The following is a 13,184-nucleotide window of genomic DNA, read 5'->3' as shown; positions in this document are numbered from 1 at the left end:
CACGAAGCCGAGTGATCAAAGCAAATTGTTTGGAACCAAATTTATGGAAAAAGAGCATCTAACAATAGGTAACCAAAGTTGAATATGGAAAATCAAAAATGATTGGAAGGCTATTATGCAAATTCGGATGCATCCTCCTCTGCATCCCAACGATTCAACTGAAAGTTGACTTTTGGAATATGAAAGGCCTGAGCCTTGGAACCTGAGGCGGGATAGATCCGAAAGCATCATTTTATCAAGATCTTGGACATTCTAAATATAGAGAAAATTAAATATAATAAGGGGCTAGAAAAAGCAATTATGTAGAGAAGGCCTTCAATACAAGCATTTTCTCTCTCTCTCTCTCTCTCTCTCTCTCTCTCTCTCTCTCTCTCTCTCTTCTCTCAACAATTCTTCCCGTTCCTCAAAAACACACACACACCCTCTCTCTCTTAAGTTTACTCTCTATTCCTTGGGTGTGATTTAAGGAAAAATCTGGGTTCAACATCATTCAAATGCGCAGTAAGCATGAATCATGCCACAAACAAGAAGATGAGTAACACAAGGAGAAGAAGGCCACCGAGAAACCACATGCAATATGAAGTGCACCTGAAAAGTTTGTAACCCAACAAATTTAACAACTCAAGGAGCATGTGTTGAAGATGATCAGAGAAATGTTTGCCCAAAGAATGGCTCCACCTTCCCAGCCAGTAGCTCCTGCATTTTAGAGAAGATTTGTTGATGACACTGAAAGATCCTCGTCGCCAACTCTAAGCATGAGCAACAACATGTATTGCCTCGATATCACATGATCGGCACCCTAGGCATGATCGGTACCCCAGGTCTGTGACAACTAAGGACATTTGAATGCTTTGTAACCCACTCTTTAGAGGATGCCTTTTCCCGATAGATCAATGAATTTGAGGTACATGAACACTTCAAAATCCCAAGCTAAGAACCTTGCCAAGGAAAGTCAAACCCATATGATCATAACTCCGCTTTTAAATTAGTAGTGTGCATCGTGAGGATAAAAAAATGCACTAAAGTGTCAACTCTTCTTCATGACACTAAAGAAATTTGCCCTTCAGTGGTTCAATAGCTTGTTACTTAGTACGATCACCTCGTTTGTAGAATTCAAGAGAATGTTTATAATGTAGTTCGGCGATACACAAAAAGCCCTAAAATAACTCCCATTCATTAGTACTGCCACGACAAGGACACAGTTTGTGTGCACATTTATAACCCACTTCCAACCCTGAGCCCACAATCACCCATGTGACCCTCACACAAGAGCAAGGAGAAGGTCTCTGCTATTATGAGTTGAGTTTGCAACATCCAAAGATGTTGGCGGAGTTGCAATAACTTGCCAACAATCATATATTAATTAAAGAGTATAACTCGCACCACAACACCCCATGTTGAAGAGGAATTCTCGCAGGGGCAAGTGGAAGCCAAACAGCCCTTGTGACCACTGACGTGGCCATGATATGAAGAAAATCACTCTCACCCTTACCAAGAAAAGCAAGCACCAAAAAATACAGCATGCTCGAGTGCGGGTTGGGGGCAGAATCAAGAGCACCAGGTGGATCGTTATTCAAAGAGGCAACCTCCAACTCATAAGATTCCCCAATTGATTATTTTGAGGGTTTAGATGGCGAAAAAAGGGCTCTCTGAACCGAACGTTAAATGTGGTGGAAGCCATCTAGAATAAAGACTTCTTTTGGGAGCCCGCCCCATGAAAGCTGGAGAATATGCCTGAGACCTGAAGAGGTATTTCCTTACCACCGAGACCACGGGCATGACACAAAGGAATGTCAATACCTCCGAACTATGATCAAATAACTCATTATAGCCGAAAAATTGAAAGAGTTCATTGTGCCTAGGACAGTCACTGAAGGATAAGGAAAGGTCCTGATCGAAGGAGACCATAATGTGTCAATATGCTCTCATACCATACACATCACGAGAGTTAACCCAAAAGTCATCAAAGGAAACATGATTGAAGCTTCCTGACGAGGACGCTTGAAAAGGCTTCGCTCCAACAAGTTATGCATGGCCACCTTATCCCAACAACAGGTCATGTGCCATCCCCTTATCGTATTTAGATATGAAGATTTATCTGCTAGGAGCAATCCTTACAATGATGTGATCGACATCACCCCCCTACCCCCCCCCCCCCCCCCCCCCCCCTCATTAGCATCTTCCAAATTGAGAACATCTTAATCTACACTGGTAGGTCGGCAAACATCTCGTTCAAAGCTTTTTTCAACAAGATGAATCTTGAGACCGAGCATTTGATAGCCACATCTGAGCCTTTGTATGGCTTCTCCAAGAAGAAGAAGGAAGCACTGAATGTTCTCACTTTGCCCATCACATTTGGGTGTGGGGGTGGAGTTTGATATCATGGTGGACTTCATCGTGGTCGACTCGCCAGTGACATAAAATAACATCTCTGGCCGACCACTACTCAATATTTAAAAAGGCAGTCATCTTGACTCATCCCATGGTAGTGAAATTCTCTGGTGACACAGAAATCATCGCCATCAGCAGGGATCTGGAGCAATCGCACGCCTGCTACCTACGGGTTGTCTGTAACATGCACCGGGAACCCTTATTGTTGGATGCCCAACTAGGAAGCGACCTTGATGCTTTGAGAGTACCAAGATGTTTTTGTTTGGTCAGCCAAAAAGATGTCGGGAGTCTCCACCAACATAGCATGCCATCGCTTCAATATATACCCCTCGGTTGACTTGTCAAGTAGAAGGTGAGGCTGAGGAGCCATCACACTAGCATAACGAAACAGAGAGGTGTAGAAGTTGTTGGAAGCATAATATATCAAAGAGGTCCAATACTAAACTGGGTGGTAAATGTGGTGATGGTCTGGAAGGCGAATGACAAATGTCAGATGTGTGTGGAGTTCATCAGCCTCAACACAACCTGCCTTAAGTATAGATATCCTCTACCCAAGATCAATGCAATTTTGGATGTGACGACCGACCATTAAATAATGAGCATCCTTGAGTATCACCAAATTAAATGCACTAGACAGATGTTCAAAAAAATTGTGTTCATCACTAGAGAGTTTTTTGTTATAATAGAACGCCGCCGGCGTCGCATATCAAAAAATGATGGATGTTATCTTCACGAATTAGAAAAAAAATACATCGAAGTCTAAGTCGATGATATGCTCCTTAAAAGTAAAACACCCGAGTAACATATAAAGAATTTAAAAGAAACCTTCAAAACTCTCAAGAAATATAACATGAAATTAAATAGCTCAGATGCACATTCAGAGAAGGGACTAGAAAAGTCGAGGTCACACTCAACTTATTAGAAGAAGAATGTATCAAATCAACCCTCAAGCATGATGAGATCAAAAGGAGAACTACGTGATATTATGATGTGCACGTAAAAGAAAAGACTTTTCCAGATAAGTGAACTTGGTTATAAAAAAGGTTGACCCAACAACACACAACCAAGCCTTACAAAAACTCGATCAGACATAGACCATGCCATTCATCATTAGAAAGCGACTCGCCCAAGGAGCAAACAAACTACAAATGTTTGTCGATAAGGAAGTGCCTTGTACATGGATCAGAGATGATTTAAGACTTTTATACCCTTAAGAAAGCCATGTAACCTACTCACCCGTTGGACACCTTAGCGGATGAATATTAATACCTATCATATATAATGAAAAGCTCATTTGGGCATGTCATTCGTATTATAATTAGGGTGCAAGACAAACTAATTTTTTTTACAGATGTAGGAAGATCTGATTTTGAAATTTTAGTGTTAGGGTTAGAAGTTGCGGTAGGAATTGTTTAGGTATGACAGGAATAACTTTTTTTTTTAATTTTAATTTAGAACAAGAAAGACATTCATAAAGTTTAGAGTTTGATTGGCTCTAAATTGATGATATCGCTTTAGGGCTACTAGAAGGTGTTTGGGAAGTGGATTTAGGGTTTAGGTGGTTGGGGAATAACAAAGGAATGAAATGTGTGGGATCAATAGCATTTTGAGGGGGCTAAATAATGAAATCTAGTGTTGGACAACAAATTTGAGCTGTTTGACGGGCGTCCCTACTGAAAACAACAAGGCAGGTGACAAAACATCAAGTATGGACAATGATGAGGTTCACCCCCTAATCCTAAGCAAAATACAAACACGCCACTTCCAAAAGAAAAATAATACAACACTCCTTACGATAGAAACCAAAGACTATAATCTCCAAAAACTTAAAAACAAACAAAAGTCTCCAAAACAACAAAAATACAATACATTAATAGGCTCCTAATAGAAATAATCTAACTAGAAATAAATAAAAAGAAATATGGGTCCACCGAATTTGTGATAGCAAAAAAGAGAGAGAAATCCCATTGCAACTGCTCCCAGATCAGAATATTGCTCGGGTCGAATCCTGAACTTGCTTCACGCCAGACACAATTTTGCTCTGGAGATCGTGTTCCCTTCGCTTGCCCACGTTACGCTCCTATTAGAAATAATGTGACTAGAAATAAATAAATAAGAAATATGGATCCAGTGAATTTGTGATAGCCAAAAAGAACAAGAAATCTCATTGCAACTGCTCCCAGATCAGAAGACTGCTAGAGTTGAATCCTGAACCTGCTTCACGACAGACACAATTTTGCTCTGCCTATCGTGTCCCCTTCGCTTGCCCACGTTCACATTTTGGGTTTGTATCAACAACCCACATCAAAATACATATTTTCATGCATGGGTTTAAAGCATTAAGGTGCTATAGATATAAATATGAAAGTTTGGGCATGAGACATGTAAATGCATAAGTATTATATGTTACATATGTAAATTTCCCTTTTTTATACATAAGGATAACAATAAAATAAGGTCTTGCTTGTGTTAAACTCATATATGCAAACTTATAAAAATCAATCGAACTCATGCCAATGATCGAGCCGAACACCAACAAAGCTTTCTAAACCCCTTAGATATAATAATAGAGTACAAACTTCAAAATCAACTATAAACGGTACATCAGACATCAGAACTCTTTTTCAAATCATCAAGAAGTTTAGCCTTAACAGACCTTTTTCTCCAAAACTTGAACTTTAAATCTCTGTTATCCAACATGTTTTCGACCTCCTCGATCGGCAGACCCTTCGTCTCCGGCACACAAATCAGCACGAAAAATAAAGCAACAACGGATATAATCCCAAAAATCATAAAAGTCATAGATGTTCCTATTGCCTGTGTAAGAGTTAAAAATGACTGAGCCACAATAAGGTTAGAGATCCAGTTAGCTGTAGCAGCAATTCCACCACATATTCCCCTAAATCTTAGAGGATAAATTTCAGAATTTACTATCCATGGGACAGTACCCATTCCTGGAGAGAAGAAAATTATGTAAAGAGCTAAGCCAACCACTGCAATCCAGCCAAATTTGCTTGGGCAACCTTTGGTGTACCATAGCCTTCCTTCTTTATGGCATTCATGCTTCACATCATCATTTGATTCCAGGCATGCTCCTGGATAAAGCTGCAACAAAAAAAGAAAAGTAAGTTTTACATATATACCGGCTAATTCTTATGTATTTACATACCTAACACCTAAACTTCGATTTTTATATATGTGCCACCTTATCTACACGTGAGAAGATGTATTTCACAATTTAAAAGTTAAAATATTAGTATTTTCATTTGGAATGAAGATTTGTGTGGTACAAATGTAAAAAAAATGAAGTTTAGGTGTTAGACATGCAAGTACATTAGAATTGGTTGATATGTATGTAGATGCCCTATAATAATTAAAAAAAAAGGTAAACCACTGGAACCTTCTTATTTTATTTATTTATATATTTTAAGTGAAACATTGGAACCATGAGTTGAAAGGAGTTCTGCATGAAACCAATCCGAAGCGTGTTCTAATTCAAACAATCCTAAATTAGCATAGGTTAGCTGTACAGTATGTGAGTATATTCTACACACCATTTATGACAAACTCTGCAACTAGGACCACTATAATCAGCTATAGAGCATTCCTACTCCATTTATTCCAAATGCGTCTGGGTATTTCAGACATAAGAACGCGGACACGAATGAAGCAATTCGGTTACTTGGAAGCCTTAAAGTGCGCCGCGGTTTTAAAAACCAATGACCGATTGCTTGAATAAAACACGCCTTAGACGAACACGGTTTTAAAAGCCAACGAAGAAGCAGAAACAAAAGCTGCAGGTTTTAAAAGCCAACGAAGAAGCAGAAACAAAAGCGGCATTAGTTTCTTAAATACATAAGATGTTAATTTTCCTATGAGCCATACTATCTACTAATTTCATTAATTTATGGTTTCTTAAATACATAAGATATTAATTTTCCTATGAGTCATACTATCTACTAATTTCATTAATTTATATGTGAGAGTACCTATATTTTAAAATTTTATCCTAATATTAGTTTCATGGACAATTATCTTTGTCCACATCATTTATATTAGTTTCTTGTTTATTTGATATTACACCCGAATGTCGGTGTAGTGCCACTTGTATATTTTTCACTGTATTTTGATCATATAGCACCTCGCTTTCAGAGGATGTCTTAACATTTACACAATGATTTAAATGATTCATGTCATGATTTTTCAACAAAAAATTTATATGGTTTTCAACTACCTAACAACCCTCCACTTTTCGCATCCGGGACTTGGGACCGACAATGACAGTGTTACGGCTGGTGGATGAAGAAATATGATGGCGGTGGCTTTGTGTTTGGAAGTAACGCATCTTCCATGGTATCAATGGAGAGAACATGTCAACCAATCCAAACATGAGAAGAATAAAAGGACTGATTGGTGGGGTGCTTTAGAACCACAAGGGAAGGGGATTTACATAAGCATTTTTTTTTTTTTTTTTCTTTTGTCGCAAAAAGATTCGTCATGAAGTATAAGAAGAAATTTGGGGTGTTATTTGGTCGTTTGAGGGGAATATCAGAAGAAGTGTTAGGGGAAGGGGATTTACATAGTCTTTTTTTTTTTTTTTTTGCTTTGGTCCAGAAAAGATTCGTCATGAAGTATAAGAAGAAATTTGGGGTGTTATTTGGTCGTTTGAGGGGAATATCAGAAGAAGTGTTAGAAGACAACTTCATGAAAGGGTTGAAGATTCGAGCATTACTTCGCTTGTTGAGATCAGAATAGTTAGGAGAAACTATGGAATTAGCACAGTTGGTTGAAGATAATAATGAGTAGCGCGGGAAAAACATCATATTGAATTGCTACAACCACAACGATACCAAAAGTTCAAACAGTAGAAGTCCAGAGAAAGGTTTCACAAGACAAGCTTCATGGGCACAACTGGGAGTAACCATCAAACACCTTACAGATACATAGATTCGGGAGAAGCGAGACAAAGGGTTGTGTTTTCGGTGAGATGAGAAGTTTGCCTCAAGACACCGTTGTAAGGATCAAACATTACATGCTCTCATAGTGTGTGACGAAGAGACGGTGGATGATGAAACAAAAACAGTTGTGGTGGAGGAGGGACGCCACTTTTTTGCACCATAAGAATAAAGTGTTTTTTGGGAGGGGAGTGTTATTATATTGGTGTCAAGCCTGAGGGTATTTATATCTTTTGTGCACCCAAGGCAAGTTAGCCTTTTATATTTAATTTTTGTTTAGTATAAATAGGGCTAATATGTTTAGGGTTAGAGTTATGCGTGAGATTGAGGCTTGAATCTTAGGGGTTAGTGATTTGGAGAGATTTTCTGACTCTCGAATTGTAGGAATTGGGAGTGATTGCCCGCTTCTCACATTGTAGGTGCTCATCTTTTATTTATCTTGAGTATTTGATGTCCCTTGTAAAAAGATATTTCTTCTGCCCTAATTTTTACGGAGAATCCTATCAGCCATCAATTCGTATATTAAGAAATTCTTCAAAACTTTGAATTTAATAAGAAACTACACCCTGAAATAATATTTTGAAACCATTTTAAATTTCTTTAGCAAAAAAATACTGCCCAAAACTCATAAAAAGTAGCTGATGCAAATCATCAAAGGAAAATTTACATACATACCACTCAATTCTTATGTATTTACACATCTAGCACCTAAACTTCATTTTTTAAATTGATACCATCTATTCATGAAAAGATGTATTTCACCTTTTAAAAGTTAAAATGGTAGTATTTTTTATGTGATCTAAAAGATTTTAATGATATAAAGTAAAAGGTAAACTTTAGGTGCTACATATGTAAATACATAGGATTTGGGTGGTATGTATGTAAATGCCCCACCATCAAAATCATCAAAACTATAACCAAAATAAAAAGTTTAGCATAGGTTTTAAGTACTTATGGCAGATTATTACCTTGTTGATGGAAGAGGCGCAAAACCCACAAGAAGGAGATGAAGCTTTCAAGCACTTCATGCAATCCCAAGTAGCTGAAACAGACTGAAAAGCTGGGCAGGTAGAATTACCAAAATGTCCTGTCTCCACCTTACCGACAACTGGTGAATGTGTAGAAGTTTGATGAAAAACTGCCGAAAGAACTCCAAGAGAAAGAATAACTCCGCACAAACTAATAATGAGAAGTTTCTTCCTTCCTGTTCTATCTATGAAATAGATACTGACAATAGACCCCAAAGCATTCAATCCAGATGTTATAAGTGAGAGCGCCAGCGCTATCTGATTTGAGGCAAATCCAGCCAACTGAACTATTGTTGGGCTGTAATACATGACTGTGTTTATTCCCACAAACTGTTGGAATACCTGAAGCCCAATACCAGCGATGAGTCCACGTCTAACTGTCTTCGTTTTAATGAGTTTTAGGATGTTTATCTTCTCCGATGAGCCTTGTTCCCTGATCTCAGCTTCAACAGATTCCTTAAGTTCTTGAATTTCATTTTCGGCTTCATTGGCTGGGTAAATTTTGTGAAGAATGGTTGTGGCTGCTTCCTCCTTTCCCTGTAATTCATGGAAAATAAACAATCTTTATAAGTAGGGCCGTCGAAAATGCTTTTGGTTCATGTTTGACTGTGTCAGGCTTAATAATTAGCTTGAATTCAACTGGTTTTTGGAAGCTGGTATATTTCATGAATGAAACACGAACAAAACAATTGTGTTTGGTTAAATAATAGCTTGATTATGCTTGAATATAACGAATTACGAGCAAAGCATTTGTGTTTGGCTGAACAATAGCTTGGTTATGCTTGAATATCTGTGTATGTGATGTGATTATGCTTGAATTGTGTGTGTGTGAGAGAGAGAGAGAGAGAGAGTAAAATTTAGTAAACTACATATTTGAAAATAGCTCATATTCAGCTCATCAAGTTAGTGAGTCTCAAACACAAATAAAAATTTGGGCATGATTAATTAATTAACAAACGGGACCGAACAACATTTGATGTCACTCAGGCTCAGCTCGTGTACACCTCTATTGATAAATTACTCAAATGAACCAAAAGAGAATGCACTACAATTTGTCATATATGATTGTTATAATCTATCTAGTTATTAGGAACCTTTCTGTAAAGCCAACGAGGAGACTCCGGCAGATATGCCATTAAAATGAATTGCAGCAATGCTGGTACTCCAGCAATTCCAAGCATCCATCTCCAAGTACCTGGCGCCTAATAAAGTAAAATTAGTGTTACAAGGTTTAAAAAGTAACATTTTTATGTTTGTTTCAAAATAAAATTGATGCATCATGATTCATTTTCATAAATTTAACCAAACAGAATTTTGCTTTTCATTGCATTTGCTTCTTAACAAACCAAACAAACCCTAAGTAATAAAACGGAGTAATTTATTAAAATAGTCCCTATACTTTTAAAGTGTTTTTTTTTAATCCCAGACTTTTTCAAGTTGTTCAATTTGTCTCTTGCCTGACTAAATTTCAATCAATTTGGTCCTACCATCAACTTTATTTATTATTTATTTTTGAATTAAATTAGTTGAGGGAGTTTTTCTATGATAACTTTTTATAACTTTACAGGGTCAACTTTTGAGTTAATATTAAGTAGTGAGATTGACCCTAAAATTCCACCAATTTCTATTATGACAAAGTTGATGGCAGAACCAATTTTGTCAAATTTTAGAGATTTGACAAACTAAATTTAACACTTCAAAAATTTGGGATAAAATTAAAGCACTTAAGAAATCTAAGGACCATTTTGTATGTCTACTCTAGTAGAATGCGAGGAAAGTGTTAAAATGATCATCTGACTCTTTGTAGGTGTCCACCTTAGCCACATAGTCTCTAAAAGTGCAAATTTAGTTCTCATACTCTTTTAATAAGGGTTAAAATAGTCCTTCATGAGAACTATTTCAGCCAATATTAAAAGAGTATGAGAACTAATTTATCACTTTTATTGATTCTTTTATAGATTCTGGACTAAAATGATCAAATGTAAATAGTCAAGAAACTATTATGACACTTTACTCAGTAGAATGCAATACTATGATTATGTTTCTTGTTGTTTTATCATTCTCACCTTTGTAAAGGCCAAGTTAATGAGGTAGGATAGAAACTGGCCTCCTGTAATAAGGAAGCCATTGGTGCTGACAAGAGCTCCTCGGATTTTCGCAGGCGAAACTTCTGATATATAAAGCGGAGAAGTCATCGATGCCATTCCGACACCGAGACCAACAAAAACACGACCTACAATGAGAAGCATGGGGCCGTTGGCAGCAGCCATGATGACTGCTCCAATGAAGAAGAGGAAATCAGCAACTAAGAGGGAAATTCTCCTTCCAAATTGATCATTTACCCATCCACCTATTGCTGCACCTATGATTGCACCTGCAATTGCAGTGCTTACTATACTCTCCTGCGATCAAAAAGAGAATTTTGAATTCAAGGTAAGCTAAAATATCATTTTTTTAGAAGAATGAAGGGTGAATTTTAAACTTGGAGCAATATCAAAGTTTCATATTGCTATTCAAACATTTTACTGTGATAAATATAAAAAAATTATGTGCCGAGTAAATTGAAGGCATCAACATTGAACAATTTGTTGTTTGAGAAGATTCAAACTCTTGCTTTTATTTGATGGGCAAGATAAATTAGGCAGAAAATAAGGAGTCTGAATATTCTGATCAAATTTTTAATTAATATATTGTTGCAACCCTAAGGGGATGTTTGTTAGTGTAGGATTAATAGGATTTGCGTGCGATTTTAATATAAATTCACCCAAACATGAAAAAATATGAAATTTATCTAAAGATTTGCTAAATCCAAATTTCTTTCCCTCCGTCAATTTTTTTATGTCACTTCGAATTTATAAAATCAGATTTTTAGATGAATTTAACGGAACTAGTGCACAAAAAAATTTAATCCTGAAATAGGACACCTAACAGATTAAATAGATTTAAGTAAATTTAATATTAACTATACCAAACATTATTATGGATTTAAAGCATATGGATTTCATAAATCTAGATTTATCATATTTACTAAATCCTATTAACTTAAGTACTAGGTGCAGCCAAACACCGTCTGATAGCGATGATGTAGAAAATACAAAGATAAATTGTTTACAAAAATCATGTAATGACTCGCTAATGACTCACTAACACCTAATAATATTGTACTAATTACCTAAGAACCATCGAAACCACAAAATTTCCATTAATTCAATCGAAGCTCAATTGTAAGAGCCCATTACAATTATTAGTCCAACATTAATCTATTGACTAACTTTATTTATGACATAAGTTTTAATTTATAAATAAGGTATTGCACACATCTCAAAACAAATTTAGCATATTTCATGATCAATATTTATAAATTAAAAAAAAGCAAATATTAAGTGCGACAAACGCACATTCTGACGACGGTCCGAATGGGCCATCGTGCAATTAATCGTAGCATGGTCGCATTCAAACTGACATACGGACATACGACCAGCCGCACGTAATATTTTCTTTTAAATAATGGGCAATTAGACACAGACCACCCGAAACTTGTGATATACAAATCAATCATCAAGCGCCCTCTTTCATCCATTATTCAAAGTCCCACTCAAATATCAAAATTCATGATAAAAAACCTACCCATATTTTCCATTTTTATCAAATTCTCAATAGTTTGATCGTGGCACGCGTAAATACATTTGTTCAGCAGTTCAAAAAAAAATCACATAGGTGCTTAATTTGTGAATATTAATGTTTCAGTTGGTTTGTATGTAATTATCCATATATATATTCAATCTCGGTGGTTTTGAAACTTCAAAAGTTTTCTAAAATGAAAATTTTTCAGAAATCAGGTAATAATCATATGAATTTGAGCTTCGATAAAAAAGCCCTTTTCACTGCTCAATCAGCTTATTTCTGCAAAGCTAGGTCTTAAAAACGTTTTAATAAGAAATTAAAATTGAATAACACAAACAGAAATTCAAAGAACACAAGTCTCCAATATTCATTACCTGCAGCCATGTCTTCCTGTCGACTTCCGAAAAATCATCTCTGATATAAAGCAATGCTCCGGAGATCACCCCTGCAAATAAATAATCATCGAAAACTCAATCAGTAAATAAACTTAAGGAAATGACGATAGATGTGAAATTTAAAAAGGGGAAACCGACCTGTATCGTAGCCGAAGAGAAGTCCGCCGATCCCAGCAGAGAAGGCCAGTCTGAGAACGTAAGGGTTCTTCCAGGCGAGGGAGAAACACTCTCTGAAAGCTGAAGGACCTGAATCGGGTATGCCTCCTTCCATGATTCTTCCTCTTTGTACAAACTAATATCTGAGTTGAGAAATTGAAGAGCGCAGATTGGATTTCAATTCTCGGCTCTCTGGAGCTATTGCCCTGTTCCTCCTGTGTAGAGAGAGAGAGAGAGAGAGAGAGAGAGAGAGAGAGAGAGAGAGAGAAGGAGCGCGGAGGGAACTAGAGAGAGAGAGAGAGAGAGAGAGAGAGAGAGAGCGCGGAGGGAACTATGGAGTACGGAGGAGCTTTTTAATTTGAACACGGATAGTTGGGTTTCTCAAATGATTGCACATTGACTGGGTTTTTACATATACAGCACATAAAATTTTTATATTTATAGAACTAACCCCCTAAATTTTCATAATTACAAAAATTTTATAAAAATTAATACTCATTATCAACTTTTTTTTTTAATAGTCAAATTCACCTTTTCATTAACAGGTAAAGTGTTATGTCAGGAAAAATACATATTATATATTATTATGATTATAGACATTTTATTTTTAAATATTTTGTCAGATTTTAGAGATT

The 13,184-nt window shown here is 36.5% G+C and overlaps 1 protein-coding gene across 1 annotated transcript; it reads right to left on the bottom strand.

The window, feature by feature from the left end:
• Positions 1 to 4,819: 4,819 nt before the first annotated feature.
• LOC110031939 (probable inositol transporter 2) lies at positions 4,820 to 12,784 on the bottom strand. The gene is made up of 6 exons (XM_020735392.1): positions 12,532 to 12,784; positions 12,373 to 12,443; positions 10,441 to 10,776; positions 9,469 to 9,576; positions 8,315 to 8,911; positions 4,820 to 5,496 (listed from the first exon to the last, which is right to left on the bottom strand). The coding sequence occupies exons 1-6, from the start codon at positions 12,662 to 12,664 to the stop codon at positions 4,996 to 4,998; spliced, it is 1,746 nt and encodes a 581-aa protein (XP_020591051.1). The 5' UTR covers positions 12,665 to 12,784; the 3' UTR covers positions 4,820 to 4,995.
• Between the last annotated feature and the right edge of the window lie 400 nt (positions 12,785 to 13,184).

The sequence above is a fragment of the Phalaenopsis equestris genome, unplaced genomic scaffold (genome assembly GCF_001263595.1).
Source record: "Phalaenopsis equestris unplaced genomic scaffold, ASM126359v1 Scaffold000002, whole genome shotgun sequence".
In the NCBI taxonomy this organism is placed as follows: domain Eukaryota; kingdom Viridiplantae; phylum Streptophyta; class Magnoliopsida; order Asparagales; family Orchidaceae; genus Phalaenopsis; species Phalaenopsis equestris.
The sequence above is the reverse complement of the archived record's forward strand: the minus strand, read 5'-3'. Positions and strand labels throughout refer to the sequence as shown.